The 23411-nt window shown below is 50.7% G+C and overlaps 1 protein-coding gene across 2 annotated transcripts in view; it reads right to left on the bottom strand.

The window, feature by feature from the left end:
• The window catches only part of ZNF536 (zinc finger protein 536), a 431108-nt gene that overhangs the window by 125867 nt on the left and 281830 nt on the right, over positions 1-23411 (bottom strand). For both annotated transcript variants that reach the window (XM_029925742.1, XM_029925744.1), the window contains one exon: positions 18751-20322. In XM_029925742.1, the coding sequence (XP_029781602.1) occupies positions 18751-20322 (1572 nt within the window). The remainder of the gene's footprint in view (positions 1-18750; positions 20323-23411) is intronic.

Raw genomic sequence — 23411 nt, 5'->3', positions numbered from 1 at the left:
CCTGGGTCTCCTACGTGTGTCCCAGGACTCCTCAATCCTGGAAGTCACCTGACATTTGGGCTGGATAATTCTTGGCCTGCCCTGTGCACTGTAGGATGTTGAACGGCATCTCTGGTCTCCACCTACTAGATGTCAGTGGCACCTCCCCAGTGTCCCCCGATGTCCCCTGGGGAAGAAAATCAGGCCTGCTTGAGAGCCACTGCTGGACACAGCCCCTGCTGTAGGTTGTGGAATAAACAGACGGCCCAAGAACCCTGCTCTGCTTATCCTGTGTTTAACCCAGAAGCAGGCCAGGTCACAGCCGCCCAAAGGAAAGGGTACAGGACAGTGGACCTTGTGTGCCATCAAAAGGGTCTGAGCAAAGGAGAGGAGCCAAGTAGAGAAACTCAAGACCCAAGTAGGGATGTGGCCGCACGGCCCATTTCAAAGGGTGCTTTTCCCCGAGACCCCAGACTTGCTTCAGCCAGGACGCTCAGAAAGGGGCATTTTCCGATTATAAGCAAATTCTGGTTATGTGAGTGCCCTGGTGCCTGATTTTCTTCCCCAGGGGACTTCTGGGGACATTGGGGAGGTGCTACTGGCATCTAGTAGGTGGAGACCAGAGATCTCTTCTCTGCCCACGCATTCCTATTGGTTAGTTATTTGACTTTCTGCTTAACTTTCCTGTGGGGACACTACCATGTCCCATGGAGGAAGGGGTATGTGGTACAGGTCTGGGACAAAGTCATCCTGGTTCTGGCTGGGAGCATTTCAGGGAGGCAAGGGGAGCAGTGTAGCGGTCCCGAGGAGCAGAGCCGTTCACCCATCGCCTCCTTCTTTGGGGCAGTCCAGGTGGGTTTCTGTAGCAGAGACATGTAACAACTAAGTGCTAAGTCCTTAGCTGCTTAGCCCGAGTCTCAATGCAAGGGGACTGAGGACCTGTCATCTCAGCTGCCCCTGAACATGGCTGGGTACCGGCAATGTCCCCAGGCAGCCCAACACCCTTTTCAATATGAGTGACTCCGTCGAACTCGACCTGCACCTGCAGTCTGCGTTGGAAAGCCATTGACTGGGAGCCATGGAAATCCTCCCGATTTTTTTTTATTAGTATTTATCACCTTCTCAAAATCAATTGCATATTTTAAATTAAAACAAATGACTATTTCTAGACAAATCAATACTTGCATCTTTGCTTTTTAAAAAGTAAAGCTTTGATGTAAAGAAATCCTTATCTTTGCTCCCCTCGATCAAATTTTAATATAATTCAGTATTTAGTAAATATAATCCTCTTTGTGCAGAACCACGTCATAAAAAATGCACAAGATTTCATGGTATCCAAGACCTTGTGAGGTGGAAAGTGTTGCCTCTGTCCGCGTACCTTGGGGCTCTCAATTTTCTGGCCCTTCCATCGGTTATCAAGACCTGTTTATTCCTATTAAGCCTAAAGAAAAGGGTTTATATATTTAATGATTCTAAAACCCAAATGCTACCTACTATCTGCACAATTGCCATTTTATCTCTTTAAACTTCTCCAGCCTGACGTTTTTAAAAGGGCAAAAGCAGAAAACCCTTATATAATACCTAATTTGTACATCTGTGGTTCCCTCTGACTGGCATAGGCACCATATGTTTTTAATTATCGTAATAGCCCTAAAGAACCTGTTCGGTGGGAAACACATATGATCCTTTTATTACTGGTTTGTAATTTAAACAGTTTTAACAGAAAAGGTCTGGCTATAGGGGAGTGACAGGCTCAAAGGCCTAAGATCCTAGTCATGGACCTCTGGAAGCTCAAGTTCAGATCCCACCCACCGAGGCGGGACCTCCTTCCCCCTCACTTGACAGAGGTAATTGGTCACATGTGAGGCGGCTCTGTGGGACCTTAAAAGACATGATCTGTGATCTCCAGCGATGCCGGGGTTTGGGCAGAGCCTGACACAGTGAGAAGAAGGTTGATAAATATTATTCTAGTCTGACCTGTGCTGCTTTCACAGCTGGGGGCCGGGCCTGAGGCAGCACGGGCAGGAGGGCCCGCTGGTGCCCTGGGCCACCCACTCTCCACTCCCCTCCACCTGGACCTCAGGGAGCAATTGCAAGGTGAGGGGTCAGGTTTCCCTGAGGCCCTCTTATTTGGGGGGGGGGGAATCCTGAGGCTAAAAAGGACTGAATAAATACAGTTCCAAGAGTAACTGATTCTCGGGCTGGGAGATGAAAGGAATCTTGGTATGATCCAATGCTACTCTGTCACTTACCGAGAGGTGAGGACACCGTGGGGATGGGGATAGAGGTGATCGACTACTTCTGGGACAGCCGGGTCACCTGACCCCACCCCCAGAGCCCTGTGCCGCCTCTTCCTGGGGGTCAAGCCCCGGGTTCTGCGATTGAATCTTTGCTTGTAATCACCCTCAGCCTCTCCCTGGCCCCCGGCGCTTGATTTGGCAGGAACGAGCTATTTCTGTGTATTTCTTGGTTGTGCTGTTCATTTTTGATGCATCTCAAACAAGGATGACAGGCACGGGAAAGCACCGGCCACCCACAAGGAGAGGAAGCAGGAAGGACACACCAGGGATGTCCACTGGCTGGCCTTGATTCTCGGGGCCCTGACATGCTCGCTGAGTCAGCCTGGGTCAGCTACGCAGCCTGTCGGTGCCTCCAACTCCCTGCATGTGAAATGGGAAGACTAACGGCGTCCACCTCGTGGGAGTTTTATGTGAGTTAAATAGAAGGATCTCGACTGGTATTATCCTCTCTAAGGTACTTAGAGCGGGAGTGGGTCCTGGCACATAGCACGTAATTATTATTTTAAAACAACCTTGGCAGATGGAGGGATAGCTCGGGGGATTGGAGCCTGCTGCTCAAGTTAAGGGGTCATTCCCTGGGCATGGGGAGATTACAGGAGGAAAGTCAGCTTCCTTAAACACTCAAGCCAACCCGCTGGGTCTTGAATGGGCCGAAACCTCGGGTGGCAGCCGATTTTGGTGGAAACGTGTCTCAGGCGCCCAGGGGCTGGGGGCAGGGTTAGAAGCCACGGCCCCCTGACTTTTCCTCTTTGCTCTCCCACTAGCCAGCCTGATTCTGCTTGGTTGCTGTGAAAGTGTTCTCTTTTCTATTGCTGGTTGGGTTTAGCCTCCAAAGATGGTATTCATAATCACTTTGATTTTTTGTTTGGTCACGGCCTGATATTGGAAACGCAATTGGTCCAGGCAGTATGGTGTAGCTCGTGTAGGGAGCATGGGCCTGGCACCAGGCACGTGCGGCTCACTGCATCCCCCACCCTGATGCTGGGGGACAGCTACCCTCATGCCCTGGGCACAGCTGAGGTTCAGAGGCCTTATAAAGTGGAGGGGGAGCTGACTGGAAGGCTTCTCCACTGAGGAGAAAATGGCCAAGTGCCCAACATCCTTTGGCCTCAGTTGCTCACTCAGAAGATGGGCTCTGATGATGCGGTGAACTAGGCTGGGCAGAGGTGGCCAGCATGGCTGGTGACCCGAGAGTGGTGAAGAAGGACCAGCTGGCTTCAGGGGCTTCATGTGAAGGGGGTGGCACTGGGGTGGCCCACCTGCCTAAGGGGTGAGGCTGGGAGCCAGGCTGGAACAGAGAGACCCCACCCCATCTTTCCTCATTTGGGACAAGCATCTCCCCAGGCCAGTAGGTGGGACTAGCATTCATCAGGCCATCCATGCCCTTGGAGGAGGAAAGACGGAGTCACGAGTCCAGACCTGGTCCCTGAGTCCCTAACCCCACAAGATCAAGAGCAAGCTCTCTCGTCAATGAAAAAGAAGAGGTAAAAGGGCTCCAAGCCCCTACCCCAGAGGGGCCGCTCTTTCCTTTTGGCAAGCAGAGGGCCAGATGGCCACCCTCATTTGCGATGTCAGTGGTGACCTCTCGACTCAACAAACAGCAAGTGCATCTTAATCAGAGCGCGCCCTTCCTGTCCACCAGACAAGGCGATGGCACCGGCCCGCCCCTCAAGGAAACAAGCCCTTCTTAATCATAGGCTGCTTGGAGGGGCTGCGAGGAGACCAGTGGCCCCACCGGCCCGAGGCTGGCAGTGACCCACCTCCCCGCCCCCGCCCCATGCCACCCCAGCTCACTTGCCCAGCCGAACCCGGGCTGGGATGAAGGCGCCTCTGAATTTGCAGTCCCTGGAATAATAACTCACATTACTTCGATTCCATCTGCACCAAGTGAAGGCAGAGCAGGGGAAGGAGCATAAAACACAAAGTTCCCACAGACAACATCTGTCTTAGTGCAAACAATGGACCATTATCTTGTAAATAATTCTGATTAAGCTGCAGCATTTCCTCCTGAATCTGGTGGTTCGGAGCCCCCAGAGGAGGAGGTGCTGTTACGCCCGGGCCTCTGCGGCCCCCTCGGCTGGCCCCTCGGTGTTCCCTCTAGAGCTAGCGCAGCAGCCAGGCCCTTCCCAACAGCACAGCACCACCTGCAAGCCCAGGGGGCTTCCCGAGGGCTCCCCTCAGCCCCGACCTGCTCATTTCTGCTGGCTTCTCTTCCCCCCCTTCCTCAAGGCTTTCCTCCGACTACACTCTCCTCCGGGGGCTTTCTCTATCATTTTCTTCTGCTCCGTTTGTATTTTCTCTCTTGGCTTCTTTCCTTCACTTCTGTCCTCCAGGCCCAATTTCTGTTCTGGTTCTTTGAATCCTCTCTCATCATTGAGTCCTTCTGGTTCCCCATCCCTCTGTTCACCCTTTGTCACAGACCTGGTCCCCAGGGCATGGCCATCCCTTCAGACTATCCCGCGGACACCCGACATCATGGACATGCTGCCCAGTCTGGGGTCTCCGGGGTCTGCAGGCCCCAAACTGCTCTCTGGCTCTCTCCGGCTGTCAGGCCCCGGATGCTCTGGGCCCAAGGAGTCCCTCTTTTCCCCACTAGGAGGGTCCCACATGCCTGGCCCCATAATCCAAAGACGCTCTCCCTCTTGGGGTTTCCAGGATAGGGTGGTCTGCCTGCTTTGCACTCCTGCCTCACCACCACCTCCTCCACCTGCTGCCATGAGCAAGAGCTGAGAATTTCACCATCCCGCCCTATGCTAGGGAGACCCAGGCACTCCATCTGTATGAACAAGATGCAAAGGCATCTACCCCAAAGTCCCCAAGAAAATTCCCCTTGGGATTTAAAATGAATTGCCCTGGATGTGATTTAGAGACGACACTTCAAGCCCAAAGTTTTCATGTAAAGCAAAAGCCACTGGTACAAGAATCCTGTTCCCACTGGTTGACTGCTAAGGGATCTTATTTTAAAACTCCTAATTGTAAATCCTTTGTAGCCTTAGCACCCAGGAAAGGTGGATCAATTGACTTCTGCACATCCCGGGAATGAGATCACTGAACTCGAACTGAGCAGTGTCCTCCATGGATGTGTCTACTCCAGAATGGGAAGACTCCTAGCCCAAGCCCCTTAGACAGAACCCGGTACAGTGGCGTGTGCAGACCGGCAAGGAGAGGGGGAAGGCCACACCTTGCACTTGCCCTCCCCTACCCAGATTCTCTATCCACCTGCCAAGGTCTCAGCGAGCCCTGAGTGTTCATGGGAGTCCCGGCTCCTGCACAGCTGCAGAAATCCTACAATAGTTGAAATGCGGGCGACTCGCCAATTTCCAAGTTACTCATTCGTATTCATCTTATTCTCTAGAGGGTGCATACGTGAGCCATTTGATGGAAGACAAAACTGAGGCAATCAGGTTATATCAAATTGAAAACAAAAGACCAAGCACTTGAGGGGTTCACACCTGGAGAAGCACATACAGTCCCAAGTTGGGGGGGGGGGTGGCTTGCCAGCCAACAGCGACTCTGAGTGGCCGAGAGAGCTCTGGGCACAGAAGAGCAGAAAGGCCCCAGGCATGGAGGAGGATGTGTGTGTCACTATGCCCCATGCACGCATGATGGAGTATGATTCGTACCATACCTGGTACCTCCTTTCTCTCCCTCTAGGTGTCCCCAGGTAGGAGTGTTGGCTGGGAGTTGGGGGCTCCCAAGAGGGACTACTGTCCTAAGAGGGACACACTGGATTATCAAATTGGTGTCTGTAATGTGTTTGAGGAAAACTGTATCATGGAAAATACCATCTTCACAAGCTCCACTATGAACACAAGAGGTTGAAAATGGAAAAGGAAAAAAAGTCAAATGATCATGTGTTTCTTGCCCCACCATGTACTCAAAAATCCAGTTGTACAGACTCCCTCTTAACAAAAATAAAAGAGAAATTCCTCAATGCTCGTATGATTTAATAGAAATGTCCTCACGATGAGGTGAGCACTCCCATGCCCCATGCCCTCGAATAGGCAATAGTTTTGGCCAACCTTCAATCCCACATGCTCATGTACTTGTGGGGAGACCAGCTTGGCTCCCGCATCCAGGGCCCTGCTGAAGTGACTGTTCACAAGGACTCCAGGGCTGACCAGGTCCTACATGGTCGCCTAAAAGTCTGGGCCAGAAAGGACCATGAAAGCCAGAGTTTGAGACCTAGGAGGTTACTGAGGGGACTTCCAGGCACCCCTCCCTTCACCAACAGGAAAATGGTGCCCACCATTAGCAGGTGAAGCTCCTTGGAGCCGGACTGCTGGCAGACGCCTGGTCTGCTGACCCCGAGGCCAGCCCTCCCATCTGGCCTCCGGACAGCTTGTGCCTACGCTGAGAGGCTATGCACTTTTCAATATTTAAAATGCATAGGTCACTTCCCACAAGGAATCATGGGATGAGTATCCGTCATCCTTGGCGACCTCTGCAGTACATTGAAGGGGTAACAACTTTCTGGCCAAAAGATTCCCACTTTTGGCACCTGCTGTCGGTGCCCTACTACTTCCCTTCCAGTTCCTTGGCACACCAGTGGCCTCTGGGTTCTCTCTGGACAGACGAAGACTGCTTGGTCATTGAGTGGGCTGCAGTGACCCTCAACTAAGAAGCCCAGCGTCTTCAACCCCCAGTGGGTTAATTCTGTGATGAGCTCCACACAGTATCCTAGAGGGTCCCCGGAGGTGCTGAGCCCAGCCCCCGGCAGCAGCCAACCCTCTCCTTAACACACCTGGCCAGTTTCCTCCCTTCCTGTCATCCTCACGCTCCTTTCCTCACTGCTCCTGGGGTCTCCTCCCACACACTGCCTCCACCTGGGTTCTTAGCTTAGGGTCTGCTTTTGGGAGACCCCAACAAGGTCACCAATGGGATCTTGGGAGACTGAGAAGATTAGTGGACTATCATTGACTAGAAAGAACCCAATATACCCCGAACCCCTAAGGACCCCACATGCCCACAGTACATCCACCTGCAGCCTTGCCCCAGGGGTGAACATGTCTGAGTGGCCTGTCCTGGGGGTCTGCCCAGCCCTTCCTCCAGGCCATACAAAACGCCTGAGTCAAAAGCGAAAAGCAGCTTGTCCATCATGTAAAAAGAGCAATAATTTAGGAAATTAATTGCAAATTTACTTTCCCTGCTTGGGTGCCTTTCTCCTTTTATGTGGATAATTGAGAGCATATTATATTAATTTGGCAACAACAGAAGTTCAAAAAGAAAATGTAACCTTGCGAGCAGCGGGTTACGATTAGGTGGGTGTGTCTGGACAGCTCCACATAAAGCACGAGAGAGAAACTCTTCAGAAAGCCCGACGGCATCTGGGCGCACACATGGGTGTGGTCAGAGTTCCCCAACTTTAACCTGGAAAAGGCGCACTGTTTGCACAACAGGCGGAAGCTGCCAGTGCAGGGACGACACTCCAGTGTGACTGCATACTCAGGCAGGTAATGTGACCACGACGTCTCTGAGAACACGACTGTGCGTGCGCCCTAATCACCTCCCAAAGATTAAATCATTTCCCCCACCACGAGAATATCTGAATTTCATCAAAGCACACACATTTCCCCACATGTGTCGATTCTGTCTTACCATAAGGTGCCGAGCCCCGTCCATCCCCTTCCTCGGGCTATCCCGCCTCAAGGCACAACGACCTCCTCAAAACTTCAGTCTCATCTACCCAGGGGGTCTCCTGTTCACCTCAGATCAGTGGGCCAGCCCTGCTTGACCCTTGAAGGGTCAAGGGCAGATCCAAGAGGTGATGCTTGTGGCTGCCCCAAGTGGAATGCAAACAGGTGGGACTTGTTAGAACCCAGTGTGGGGACGGGGGGTGGGGGGCGGGTGACAGCAGGGAACAGAACTACAGCCCCTACGCAGAGCTGTGAAATGAAGTTCAGCTCATTCCAGAGGCCCGAATCCACCCAGCTCACTCATAGCCGACAGGATGTTCTCAAGAAAGCTCAGCTCAACGGGTGAGAAGGGACTTCCTCCCCCAGGCGGGAATGAGGGGGTGGGGGGAGGGAAGCAGGGGTGCCATGAAAGGAGAGGTGGGAGGAGTCTGGGACTCGGTTCATAAAAGATTGAGAATCCACAAAGGCCTCCTCTAAGCTTGAGAAGTCATCACTGGGGAGAGACTCAGGAAAGACCGCCTGCCTTAGAGGCAGAAACGGGTAGAGACCCGGTTAGGGGATGGGCCCAGGGAGGGAGAGAAAACAGCAGATGCCCAGATAAGCGGCCCCAGGAGCCTTCCCACCATCAGCATGATGCTCGGTCCCCTTCAGCGGTCCCCCCTCCCATACCCAAGGCCCCCAGCCACTCCCTGGGCCGCTGAGTCCCTGCTGGCTTGGCAAGGTCAGGACTGTGAGGTAGGCAAGCCAGCCCAGAGCGTGCAGTGGCTGTGAACGGAGAACAATGCTGCGGGCCACATGCTCAACCCCTAGTGGAGGCACTGAGGGCCAGCAGCCTTCTAGAGCCTTCCTTCTCCTGGCCCTCGCCCTCAGGCCTGATGCAAGTGGGTGAGTGGTAAGCCCCATCCTGAGAGCTGCACATGTGGCTTCTTAACCCAAATGGGGCTTCAGATCTGAGGAGGGAATGCCGCACATCCTTGCAGGTGCAACATGCCTGCAGAGGTGAGGCAGGCCCCATGGAGCCTCAGGATGTGAGAACCCAAGAAAGGGTGCAGTTCCCCAGTCTCAGGGGGCCGGGAAATATGGACAAAACCCTCCGGGAGTCCTTTCTGTTCAGGCTCAGGTTGGCCATTTGGGCCTGGGGCCTGGGGACTGGGGCCTGGGGTTGGGATCACTTCCCTTGACCTGGGCGGGCCATGGCGGGGTCCATCATGTTTTCTACCAGAACCCACAGTGCGTGTTCTCAGCCCCCCATGAACAGAGAATCAGGAAGCAGTTGTGGACACAGAGAGCTAGCAAACCTTCAAGATCTACGATTTTTGTGTGGCTTTGTCATGTATCCTCAGAGGCAGAATCTCCCTTCTCTCCACTTCTCTCAGAGTAACTCAGAGACAATCGCATGCTGTATATGTTCTTTGGAGTTGGGATAATGTCAACATTTGCGGGAAACATACTGGAGAGGAGGTGCCAAGCAGTCAAAGTGCCGTGACTGTCTTGTTGCTAAGGCCAGGGCCGCCCCGGGGGGACATTCCCAGGTTTCCATCAACTCGCACACACCGGACGCTTGACTTATCTGAGAGTGTGGGGACTCTGTCAAGATAACAATACCCTCCCCCCACCCTGCAACAGGACCAATGAAACGGGGCAGATGTGTGTACAGAATCCAGATGTTTCCAAAACAGACCCAAGCGGGAAGGCTTGGAAATGCTGCAAGCCCAGCTCATGGACAGAAAAAAGTCTAAGCAACAAAAATGGGACACGACCTCCTTCCTTCTGGCGCCTTCCGCCACCTGTCACCCTGATGTGGGTGGGGCACCGGGCAGGCGAAATCCTGTGACAGCAAACACAGGCACAACCCAAAAATCTCCACGTAAAAATATCCCAACTCCAACAATTCTGAGAACCTTTCCATTTAAAACTACACTTCATGGGGGGGCGGGGGAGGCTCCGTCGGTTAAGCGTCCGACTTGGGCTCAGGTCATGATCACACATTTCCTGGGTTCAAGCACCGCATTGGGCTCTGTGCTGACAGCTCAGAGCCTGGAACCTGCTTCAGATTCTGTGTCTCCCTCTCCCTCTGTTCCTCCCCCCACTTGCCCTCTGTCTCTCGAAAATAAAAAACATTTAAAAAAAACAAAAAACAAAAAGCTACACTTCATGGGATCCCAAGCACAGGTGGAGGTTTGCTGGAGGGAGGCTGGGTGTGAGGAGTCTCTTCCCTGACCTGGGCTGCGTGTCCCTACGTACAGGGCCTGTGAGCAGACCTGGGGAGTCTCGGTGCCCAGAGTCACTTGTATGGAGACATGCACACGTGTTGCCTGGCTGTCACCCACCCACCACCACATCACCTCACCCAACCTGCAGGTGCTTTTACATTTGCCCGTTTGGGAGTGGTTGCTAGTGGGGCCCGCCTAAAGGTACGCAAGGGGGAGAAAGCAACCAGTTGCCCAGCCAACAGCCCAGTGGAGCAGCAAACTAGCATTCCCTGAATGTCCTGTGGAGGCTTCCGACAGGGAGGATGTCATGGGGTGACGGGGGGTGTTGTGGAATGAATTAACATAATGACTCAAAACTGCACTAATGTTTCACAGCTTTTTTTTTATTAGCAATACCAAGATAAGTTATTGAAGCATTTTTAGTATTGTTTTACATTCCATTCATAAATGACCTAACTTGTAACTCAGCATACAGCACACTTAAAGATATAGTTTGACACTTATTCAGAAAGCTACAATTATTATAACTTACATGCCTTCATTACCAGGAACACCTTAATATAATCTTCTAATTACTTCAACAATACTCTAGTCCAAAGCACACGATAACCCAGCACAAGTTTTACACATTTTGCTTCAATCACCGTTTTTGAAGTTGTGGATGCCAAGGTGCCCATTCCCTGGGCTTTTACTGTCATCTGTTCCCGGTTAATAGGACGACCTGACACAATATTAAACTAGCAATAGCACTGCTTAAATACTATGGAGAAAGATAATTACTGCACTTTTCTGTAGTCTTCTAAAATGTTACAAAATACAGGACAATCAGACACAAGCAGTAATGCCAACGAGACCCTCAGGGCCCACCCCTAGAGGCTCGGTGAGCAGGGGGAGCAGACCCCACCCCTGGCCCCGAGTCAGATTTTTCACAGGTGAAGGGACCTCCAGTCTACCAGCGTTTGTCACTCAGGATTCACGACTTTGAGGGAATTTTCTCTCGTTCGAGTTACTAAGCCTTTGCGATCCATGACTAATAGCGGAGCATATGGGGCAGTATTTTTAACCTCCCTGATTCTCTGCTATATATACTGGAGTGGGGTTGGTGTGCCGTGTGTATACACATACCTGTGCCAATAGTAATTATTTATTCAACACACATATGTGTATACATTCTTCTCTTGACTTTACACGATTAACAAGCTGCAGATAGCCACCGAGGAGCACGAACAGACAAGGGCAAGTCCAGCTGGACCGACTAGAACGGGGGGTGTCACTTACCTGCAAGAAAATGTGCAGATTCATTAAACAATCCCGGAACCACGGAGGCTAGAGGCATTCAAAAGCAAGGACAGGGCCACACTCCCTAATTGTTTAATGGAGTAACGACAATAAAGCAATATTTATAAAATTTGGTCCTTCCATCTCTGGCTAAAGCAAGAATAGTCTACGTGATTAGAGCAGGTTGGCAATTAGGCGTAGAGGTGCTGTTGATCAGCGCTAAGTAATAGGAGATAATTACTACTTATTTGAAACCTGGGCTTTGCACACAACATCTGAATATGAAAAAGAAAAGAACCTGATTCTTCCCGCAGCTAAGATGTGGCCTGTATCTATGTGGCTGTCAGTGAAACCATGACTTCGAGGCAGCAGCAGAAGAAAGGAGAAGCCAAAGCAGAAGCTCAGGACACCTGCACTCAGCGCGGGACAGCGAGGGGGCCACGCTGTGGCTCTATCTCACGGCAGTGGCCGGCAGGCGGGCTCAGAGAGTTTGTACGTCCCCAGGGATGTGGCTGTCTGTTCTGACAACACTCTCTTCTCTCGGCTCTCTCCTCCCTCCCAGACTTAAGTCCCCAGTCCCATGACTGGGGAGAAAAACTGTGTACCCGTGTGTCTGTGTCTGTGTGTGCTTTTTTTTTTTTGAACCAAAGACCTTGGTTGCTGTCTTCTCTCACCCTAGGCTGGGTCCTGGGCAGTAGGTATCGAGCAATCCAAAAAGAATATGCACATCAAAACCAAAATGAAAGCTACCAGACTCTTCTCCTGCTTCGGAGGCACTGTTGATTCAGACAGTAGCTTTTGGAGCCAAAAATATGCAGCAAAAGGAAAGGAACATAAACAAGGCTAAAATGTCACCAGTGTTTGCCGACTTACAGACACCATCCATTTGTTTGTTCTGAAATGACGAGTGGACCATTTGGCAAATACAATGGTATTCACACAACAGTTCTGTCGTCCTGCAGTGCAAACGACATCACGTCAGTGGCATCCCCATTTAATCTAAAAAGAGGGAAGGAGAGGAGGAGGAGGAGAATGCCCAGAGAGTTTGGAGAGGCGACCATCGGAAGACCGTGCACACAGCGAGGCTTTGGACGAGGGAAGAGGAGAGTGCGTCTCTGGTGCCGGTTTCTGCAGGAAACCCCAGAGGACAGCACCTGCCCTGTGTCTCACCAGAGTCAAAGGGCCAGGCTCTGTGGCTGGTTTTGAGGAGCCAGCAGGAGCAGAGTGCGCAGGATGCGGCACTGCACTGCTTTAACTTAAGAAGGATGTGTCCTGGGACTTCAGCACAAGCCAAATGGTCCTCCCTACTGGGGTCTAACATCAGACCCTGGACACGCACTGTTACTGGGAGCAGGCTGGACTATGGAAGTCAACGACCAATCTGTAAATGATAAAATCGGGCAGAGAAAGTGAGTGCAAAGCTGTGCTTTGTCGACAGTCTCTGCAAGCCAATCTCTTTTAGAATCACCTCATAACGAAGAAGAGAAGGAGGAGTGATTGCTCTTCTAGCTTTAAATAAAGTAGGGGAGCTCCAGGGACAACAGGGCCCTGTGGGGGGGGGGTCCAGGACCTTCGAGGCTAACGGTCCTCCTTGGTGTTGGCTGAACGTGGCCTCCTGGACACTTGGTGGATTTAGATTTTGTGGTTCTCTTCCTGTGCCACTTTCCTAATTTTACCTCCTTTCTTCATTAGAACCTGCTGGCTGCTAGGCCACGCCTTCAATCTTAGAGTCATCATAAGACCAAACACATACCAAATGCCCTGGGCTGTGCACCTGTTGCCTATGCTTGGGCGTCTTCACACACTCATTGGCCCACACACCACACACACGGGGCGGGGGTGGGGGGCTCTCACGGTGTTCCCACACACTCCAGCCACACCACCTTGGAAATCTCTGACCACCGACTTCAGCCATTTTTTGGTCAAACACTACTGAGGAGGAGGGCCTCCTCCCTATGCTAAGCACTTGCCTTCTCGCAGGAAGGAAGAGAACTGGGTAGGAACTGAAATGGTGAGGCCACTGTGACAGATATCACAAAGTCACCAGCAGAATCTCCTTTCTATCCATGACTGGTCACGGCAGATGTGAGGAAACAAAACGTGTCTCTATAAGCCTTGATGGAAAGTGAGATTTGTACTCGTTTTGTGCCGAAGGAAGACCGCAACCAAAAGTCACCCGAGCGTTGGCACCAGTCCGTCGTGACAGCCCCAGTGGATACTCACTTCCACTATAAATAAAACACCAACTCAACTGAGAACCAGTCACCCAAGCTCTTCCACATCCTTGTTTTGTCCTTCCACATCGAGGGAACTGAGGCTTCCACAGAGCACGCTCCCTTCAGAGCCAGATCCTGCCCCTTCCTTCTCTACCTACACTGGCCATGAGCAGGGAGATGCCAGAACCGCCATTAGCCATGGAGGCATTCTCTCCTGCAAGCCTTTAGTGCAGAGGCAGAGAGGTGGCTTTCCAGGAGCAGGTACACCAGACCATCTGGGTCTACGGGCTGTCCCTCTCTCGGGAAAGTCTCCAGTGTCTCTGGCTTTGCCTTGAGTGGCAATAGTAGAGCCCCGCAGCAGCTAACCTGCGCCTTCCCTGCACCATCTCACTGGCCCTTGGAGCAACAGCAGCAAGGTTCCTCGTGTCTTCTCTAGGGACGACACGACAGCACCCCCTTCTTTACACGAGAGCGGAGCTCGGCCTCACCCAGCCCATCACCGCTTTAGTAAAGAAAGTTTTGTTGGAACACAGCCTACTTGTTTAATGACCATTTATGGCTCCTCCGGCACTGTAGGGAAGGCTCCAGCGGCCATGACCCTGCCTAAGACCACGCTGCCTGAAATCCTAATGTATTTCCTCTCTGGCCCTCTAAGAAAGTAGTAGCCAACCCCTGCTTTAGACTGTGTAGCCAGTAAGTAGTGGGTATTTTCTGACAGCCTACGCTGGAAATCAGCGAGGTTTTTGGAGGATGGAAGTCCCATTTTAACGGCGTTCAGCTCAGATGTCCTGGTTCATTTTATCACACATCTTAGGCTAGATGATGCGAAGAGGGATCAGTGGACCCTGTGCTTTTTTTTTAAGGAGGGGTCTCGATCCTCTCACTACTGTGGAAGCCCAGGGAATCCCTGGCCTCAGGCATCATTTGGGTTAGGAAGTCCAGTTTCCCTATAACCTGAGAAAAACAAATTAGGACGACTGGAGCCTTTGTTGCCAATGACCTTGCCTTCCCAATAGCTTCTCCTGGGGACTGGCAGGTGCCTTGGTCCGGAAGCCACTGCGCAAGGCCTCAGGCCCATGACGGATACACAAGTGAGGAGTCTCCTCACTCAGCCTGGCTTCCCTGCATGGCGGTAACCCCAGAGCTTTGGGCGGGTAAATGGTTCATCCTCTTCTCACCACCTTTCCCTTTAATGCTGCCCATCAACCTTGCCCCTGACCTCACCAAAAGGCACTGAGCAAACTCTGCTTGCAGGGCCTCAACACATGATGACCCCTGGCCATCTGTCTTAGGTTTGAAAGGTGAAGAGTAAGGGTGACTTGTGGGTTGCTTTCCAAATCCACAAACTGGGGTGAACCATGCTCTGTAACTCCGCCATGCAGCTGGCCCTGCAGATGCTGCGCACACTGGCCTGTGTGCCGTCGGGGGCACACAGAAGCCTGTCTGTCCACGCTGTCCGACCTCCACGCTGCTGGCTGACCCAACAGTGCATCCGGGTTTTTCAGTCTGGACAAGGGGCTGGCCCGCCTTGTCCTATCAGTGGATGTGAGCACTGCTCCAGTCTGCCCTTACTCCCTAATTAGATACTCATGTGGCTCCTGTCCCATTACAGGACCAAGGTCAAATCCATTCCAACAAACTCCAGGGTGCATCCAGGTTCTTTAATGACACTGAATGGCCCTGTACGTCATGTTTCTTCATCAGAATAAAGAAATGTGGGCTATGCCTGGTGTCTGAAAGACACTTCAAGAAATGGAAACTATAATTGGAGTGAGATTTCACATAGTGAAATCAGGCCCATAGTGGGATCTGACCTACTCTAGAAGCAACAGTGTATGTCCTCCAGCTTAATCCAAGATGGCTCCTTCTGTGTTCTGTGATACATCTCTGACAGGTGGATGCTCTATTCTCTGTGGAAGGACCTTCGGAAAGTTCAGGCACAAGCTCTCAACACTGGCGCATGCGGCAGGAGTCTCCTACCCAATGGGCTAGGTGGACCCCTCTCCTCATCTCTCTCTTCTGAACCAGAGTCAGAAATGCACTGGCCAGGCATGAACAGCGCGCACTGGCCAGGAATCCAGGTCCTTGAAGCCAAGCAATGGAAGACCAGAGTTTTAGCAATTAGGAAGCAGGCATGCAGAATTAGGAAAGCACCTAGAAGGAGAGCCTATAACAGGAGAGTCACCCACAGACTTTAGGGTTAGACGCCACCTCTTCCAATGCACCAGCATGTGTCAGAGTGGCTGCTGGGCTCCGTGGGGAGTCTGCATGATCTGAACAAGATTTTTACTGATGCTTCTTCAAACACTTTCACATCCCATGAGAACAGACACAGACGGACATTAGTTCCTCCTACAAGCCTGTTTCTAGGGGCATCAAAGTGGGATTCGGATTTACTAACTAGACAAACTCTCCTGAGATGAGGAACACCAGAATAGTTCTTGGGTTTGGCAAAGCCCAGCTTCTTGATGAAACCAGATACCAAGCTGGTGGCTCCATTTGGAAATCCATATCCACTTTGAGTGGGACAGAGAAGAGTGAATAAACATCAGGAATATTTGATTCCTAATGCCAATATCGTTTCCACTCTTGCAAAGTCACGCCAATAAGGGTTTGAAGTTTTCAACCATCCTTTGTGCTTCTTGCAATGCTAGAAAGACAGTGAGCTGGACCGTGAGAGAGATGCCCCCAAGCGCCCATTCTGTACCACGTGAGCCTCCAGTTTTCCTCCAATATATCAGCTGTTAGGAAGGATGAACATGCCTGCTTTCCGCCCCCGGGCAGCCAGTATGAAAATAAATCAAAATAAGGGGATTTTGATTATGATGGGCCAGAGATGGGAGGGGAGAGTGAAGACAAGACACGGGCAAGCCCCCTTTGGAAGAAAAGGGGCAGTTCCTCCGGCCCACCCCAAGCAAACACAAGGGCCAGGGAAGGGCCCTCCTGGCTTCCCCCAAGCTCAGGTGAGAGGATATGGAAGACATGAGGCCCAATGAAATGCAGAACTTGCGCTCTCTAAAAAGTCAGCAGTCGGTGGCCAGAGTTCATTTTGGCGTCTTACCATGAGTGCAGCGTAGAGCAGTAAAGCCCTGACCTCTACCTGGAGAGGCAACCAGGATGCCTGGTTTTTGCCAGGCTGGCCTGAGAGTCTCTCCATTCCTCTTTCAAGAGAGGAGCTACAACTTAGACCCCAGGATCTGCTGCCTTAAGGCTGGAAAGTTAACTGAGCCTAGTGTTTTGCATAGACCCTGGAGCTGTCAGGGGAGTGCTGTGGGCTGCTCTCTGGGAGGAGGTGAGAAGTGCTCCGTTTAGAGGACAAGGACTCGGGAGACTGTGGGGCCGCTGTCTCCCCTCCACCCTCCCTGTGCAGGACACCAGTGGGCGAGCTGCTCCAAGGCAGGCAGCCTTGCTTCAGCATTGATAGGAAGATGGGAAAATTAATAGGGGTAATATGAGCTCATTTCAAGAAGTATGAGCTTATGAACATGCCAGGTTGTGATCTTTTCTGATGCGTGAATTCCTGGCAGGAACTATGGTCCTACGTAGGTATTTCAAAGAGCTGAAATAGACTTAAGAAAAAAAAAAAAAGACCAAACAACAATAAAAGATGAAAAGACACAAACTTAAAACAATGATGAGAAAAAAAAGACTTAAACATCACTCCCCCAGAAAAAAAGAAAAAAAATTGGACTGACATAAAACCCTTTTCTCCTTCTTTTAAATATTGTTTTTAACAGCTTCAAAAGTAATGAATTATCTGTGGATAAAAATAGATCTGGGGGTACTGGCTAATGGGGCCTTGTGAGTCATTCAGCGTAAGGAATTGTCAATATTTTTTTGAACTGTCAGAAATCCATTTAGTGATTTTTGACGATTCAAAAAAACATTCCTGACTGCTTGATCCAGCTCTTAGTGAATTAGGGAAGGAAAGGGTAAAAGAAATATGTCAATTGAAATTGTGAACCAAGTCCAGTTTCCTGAATTCTGCTCTGTGCTAAAAGGGACATCAGAATTTGGAGGTTAAGAAATAATCCCTTCCATTATCCTTCCTTCCTCCCTCCCTCCCTTCTTGTCTTTCTTCTCTCCCTTCCTTTTTTCAACAGGTGCAGTAAAGTCACAGAAATCCATTCATAGATTAAATGTGGAAAGGTACCTCAATCACTTGTCTCTGGCAAGGATATGCGGGATTAGAAATAATGCACTGAGCTCCTATTCAGAGAGAGGCTTTCAGGTAGAAATATCTGGGTGCCAAGAGAACAGCTGATCCTCCCTGCCCACCCTGACATTCATTTGATCTAACTCTAGGCTCCAAATTTATTATTACATTTTTAAGATCTGGAATTACTTTGGGAGTACCCGTAGTCTTCAAGGAGGTAAAGAAGTGCCATTTGCTAACAAGATCGGGCAGGCATAAGTCCAAGACACAAAGGATCACAACACTGCGAACCAGAGATTTCACAATGTACATTGCTTGTTAGAACATCAGACAGACAGGTGAAGATACAGAAAGACAGAAGGCAATAGTGGAAGACCCAAGTCACAATAACCACCACTGGAATGTCTAGAGAGGAGTCACAAACACCCCACAACAGTCTCCCCGGTTGGAGAGAGGATCACTTTATTTCTACGTTGTGGTTAGTATAATATGACTTTTAGTAGCCTCTAAGTCAATATAAAGAAAAGTGTAAGAAAGCGCGTTTGGCTCAGCAAAGCGGTAAGGAGCTGCCTTCCGCCATCTTATGCAGAAGGTCAAAATACGGAAGGCTTTGCACATTACCATGTCTTTTCGTCTGTGTTTTCGTTCTTAGAAATATGTTCCCCCTCCAGTTACAGATTAAAAACAGGAGTAGTTCGCACTGGGAGACCCCACCCCCCTCTCTCCATGCCTTCCAGACGGGCATCTCCGATCACTGGGGTGCAAACCGGAACAGAAAAACGTGAGTTCTAAACCTTCTAAATGAAATGGACTCTCGTGATTGTCTACACTGCATATACAGCATTGGCGGGGTGTTTTCATGGTTAGTTCAAACATGTGCTCAAGGAGGAGTCTACCTCACTTTCTAAAAATGCACAATTCAGCACTGATGTTTTGGGAAATGAACTGAAGGAAGAGGATTCTAAAACTTACCACACAAGTCTGGCCTCTTGATACATCCAGAATTTGCTGTGCTACTTGCCAGGCCGTTAAAGGCTGCTAAGCCATCAGAGCTGTAGGCCCTGAGGACCGACAGCATGTTCATCGGCTTCTCCAGGCCCGGGGGCCCCCGCTCCGGCTTGGGCAGGCCCGCCGAGGGGTCCTGGGCTGGCAGAAGGCCCGGGCCATGCCACTGCTTCTCGGGCGCCTGGGGCAATGGTGACACGAGCCCCTGGACGGGCTGAGGGGCACCCGGGGGCGGCAGGCCGTCCCCACCGTCGCCGGGGCTGTCCTTGCTCAGGGCGGACCGTGGCTTGCTCATCGTCTCCGGCTCCGTCTCGATATCCTCGTCGTCATTGTTCTCTCCCTTGGAGGAGTCCATGTCTTCCGAGGAGGCAATGTCGGAGAGGTCGTCGGCAGGATTCTTGTTTGTGGTTTCGGGGATCAGGATTGGGGCGTCATCTTCTGAGTGGGTCTTCCCATCGGGCTCCTTGTTGGCGCAGGAACTGGAGGCCCCCGAGCCGGCCATGCCCGGGTAGACGCCAAACTGCTTGTAGAAGTCTGACGGGAAGTTACAAAACGCAGGGTCCACCAGGCCAGGCCACGTGCCGCTCTTCTGCTCGCCCAGAGTCTCCCTGACTGGCCCTTGGGCCGTCTTCTCAGGAGCAGACTCTAGAGGCCCAATCACGCTGGAAAGCGCCATCTCCTTGTTTGATTGCACGGAGGGCAGCAGGGCCACCTTCCCAGCCTCCCGGGCTTGATCTTTGCAATTGATGGCCACCCCGACGGCATTATCTTTGCGTTTCGCCTTGCCCAGGTGGTTGGCTTGCAGATGAAGGGCCATCAGCTCCATAGACGAGGTCGTGAAAGCACAGAACAAGCAGCCGTGCCACGCAATGCTGTCCTGCATGGTCACCGACGAGCCTGGGAGCGAGGTGGCATCGGGCCGCACCGACAAGTCTAGAGGCTCGTACTGAGATTTCTCCGACTTCCTCGGGACCACCTTCCCGCTGGCCTTGTCCTCACCGCCGTCCGGCCCGTGCACTTTCATGGACGGGGGGTCAGACAGGGCTTTGTCCTTCATGTCCTTCTCCTTCTTCAAGGAGCTGAGGACAAAGCTGTCCATGAAAGCTTGCAAGGACCCGTGGAAATTCACGCCGTTGTTCACGATACTTTGATAAGCTCTTCCGATTTCGGAGAAGTGGGTGCTTTTGGAAGGAAGGTCGGCACCTTTCAGGGTGTCTGAAGGGGCCTCGGAAGTCATGCCGGCGGCCTGCCCCGAGAGATCTGCGGACGAGAGCACTCCCGCGGTCCACTGCTGAGAGGCAGGGCCACTTCTGAAGTCGATTCCGGGGAGACCCTTAAAGGCCCCCCTCAGGATGTCTGGCCTGATAAACAAAGCGGCTTTGTTGGGCAGCTCGTCCCTGTGGTCTTGGTTTGGGGGCTGTCCAGACAGTGGCCCGGCTCCGTTCTGCCGCTCCCGGTGGTGCCGTTCTAAGTGGTATTTTAAGGACGCTGACTGGGTGCCGGCGTAGTCACAGTGGGGGCATTTGTAGGGCTTCTCACCTGCAAGGTTTTGGTTAAAGGAGAAAGAAAAAAAAGTGTTTATCTCCTTTTGGTGTGCTGAACAAGGCTAGAAGGATCAACATTTGTTCTTGGAAACAAAGCAGCTCAAACTAATAATTAGTTAGAGAGCAACTGTTTTTTAATAGAAGAATAATTCCTACTCTTAAGCTTTTTTAATGATTTTGTACCATTTGGGACTATTCAGGAATGACATACTATCTACACACAATTAGCTATCTTTTTCTTTATCTAACATGTGAAAACGGCTGTAGATTTAAAAGCTATGATTATGAAAATTAAGCATAATAATTTCAACCACAGTGATCATTAAAAGTAGAAGTTTAAAAAGACAAAGTATGTAACAAATGGGTGGTTGCAATATTTTGTGTATACAATAGCTCTAAAATTTGTTTAAATTATACACATGGAAACCATTTTTAAACCTAAAAATTTTATGGCACTGTTACGCAAGACCGAAATGAATGATTTAAGTCTTGCTCTGCAGTAAATCATGGATATAATTAGCAAATGGCATACTGCACAAGTAATTTATCATTATTTGGAGGGCACCATTCCAGACGAGCTCAGATATCTGCAGACCTACTGCATTGTTTCTAAATAAAGAACTATAAATACCGATTCTATAAAATATTAATACCATTACAGTGCATTATGATTGCAGCATGTAAAGACATATAGTTAAGATAAAAAGCAGTCAATAAAACTTAAAAGAAAATGAGTAATAAAAAAGGTACAAAATATATTTAGTTTCTGTATTTGAAATTAACATTATCTACTGGTCTTCGTAGCGCCTTAAATTTGTACTAATGGCAAACCTAATGCTCCGGTAGTAAAATGTGTAATTTACCTATAATAAGCGCTTTCTAGAGAATAAAAATAGCTTTAAAGAGTGTTTTAAAACATATAAGATCATTTTCATGAATTAAATATTTATTTAAATTCAACACCCAACTTCTTTGTTCTTTCCACCACGGAAAAAGATACTGTAACACACAAGTTGGACCTGCCCGCATTGTGGAATAGAGAAAGGGAGGAGAATAAACAGATGTGGATTTAAATATATTCCAAGAATTTGTTAGCAATCCAGGGTCTCTTCTAGACTTTGGAATCATAAAGCTCTCTGGAAGAAACGGGATGTGGCAGTCCGTTCGCTTATTCACAATAGCACCCTGTCAATATCCACAATTACTTCTCCTAGGAAACTTGATGGCCCCCACCCGTTCCTCTATTCGATTGTAAGCCAGACTGATATAAAAAGCAACAGCAAATCACTGGTGAGTGGTGTATCCCAAAGACGTTTTACTGTGTCTGTCTCAGCTGACGCTCTGACTCCCAATCTTTAGGCGTAGGGCACTTGGAGGTAACATCTGAGAGGTGGGCAGAAGGATTCCTTGATACTGGAGACAAGAGGCCCACCAGGGGACTCTGCATCATCTCCAGATTTCGTGCTGAAACCTTGGAGAAACTATGCCTGCCTCTTCAAAATGGTGGCCATGTGCTCCCCATCACCTGTGCAAGATGCTGAAGGTCTCCCCTGATCACATTAGATGGGAAAAGGGATCCCAATTGGGAAAGTATGTCTCTAAATTGTAAAGTCCCAATTATCTCTGGCTAGACCAGTGCCCTGGATCTAGCAGGAAGACTCTATTCCCTTTGAGCTAAAGGCATAAATGGCCTCGGGCACCATTTTCCCACTTCTTGGAGTCAGGTTCACTCCAGCCATGCTATTTGGACCTCCCATCAGTGGTCAGGAACCCTCAGCGGGACAGGTGCTATGGACAGGCACTTCTAGGCTGACGTAGCAGTCCGGTGGCCAGTTGGAGCAGAAGCAGGCCCTGGAGCTCAGGAGATAGTACTGGACTTGTGACAGAAGACCCTAGCTCGGGACTCAGAATCCTGGCTCCCTAGGTTAGCAGGAACCTAGGGGAGGGCCCTGTAGTGAGAATTGGCAGAGGTGAGGCCTGCAGGTACGAGGTGAAACTCAGGATGCATTTCAGAAATGCACCTGGAAATGATTGAGTGCATCTGGCACAGGGTTTGTAGAGAATGCATGGGCGTTCATTAGCAGGCGCTACGGAGGGAGAACGTGGACTTTGGCCTCCAGGCCTCAGTGGGGTGAGGGGCTGTGTTACTAGGTGGGGACTGCAGGGATGCATAAAGATGTGCGTGTCTATTTCCAAAGGACACATATTTGAAATGCACACTAAAGCATTGGTTCTCCAATTCATTAGAACCACCAGGGGATTTTTAGACACCAGTTCTGATTCTCTAGGTCTGGGGTGGGGCCAGAGGGCAGAATGTTGAGCAAGTGTCCCTGGGGATTCCGGTGCAGTGTCAATATTATACTTGGAAAACACCAAAATGAAAGACACAGCTTGGGAGCTTTAACAATGCTGATACCTGGTCCCGCCTCCACCGCCAGAAATTCTGAGTTAATTTCCAGGATGAAGACTGGGACTCAGGTCCTTCAAAGGCCCCCATGTGGGTCTCTGCGGAGCCTGGTTGGAGAAGCGCCCTTGGAGGTAGGCACTGTGGGGTGGCTGAGCAGGGACAGCAGTCTGCTGGGGACCCGAGGAAGTGTTTGGAGAGTCTGCAGTGGGGACCAGGGGCCCCATGCTGGCCTGCGCCCCTGGGACACAGGATTCCCATCTTGGGGTCTTGGCTGCCTCAACTTGTCAGTTGCGAAGCTGGCATTCTTAGCGCTCAGTAAGGCTCACATCAGCCCTACAGACCATGGCAGGAGCGAAACCGAGTCCCCTGAATGGGGCTAGGGACATATATGAACAAACGTGTGCACCCACACATGCAGAAATGCGCAGGTCATTCACATACGATGTTTAGATGGAATGAACGAGCACCTTTCACCTCCCAAGTAGGGAGGGCGACTGAGTGAACAACCAGAGACAAGGCCCCAGCTGCCCCTGCTTTCGGGGGACACAGACCACACGGCTACTAGAGCAAGTGGAGTTCACACACACACACACACCACATATGCCACACTCACGCCCGCATCACACCCCATCCCACAGTCACACAACAGCCATACACCACACGCACATTACAACCCA

Source organism: Suricata suricatta, chromosome 16 (assembly GCF_006229205.1).
Source record: "Suricata suricatta isolate VVHF042 chromosome 16, meerkat_22Aug2017_6uvM2_HiC, whole genome shotgun sequence".
Lineage (NCBI taxonomy): Eukaryota > Metazoa > Chordata > Mammalia > Carnivora > Herpestidae > Suricata > Suricata suricatta.
This window is presented reverse-complemented; position numbering and strand designations above follow the sequence as displayed.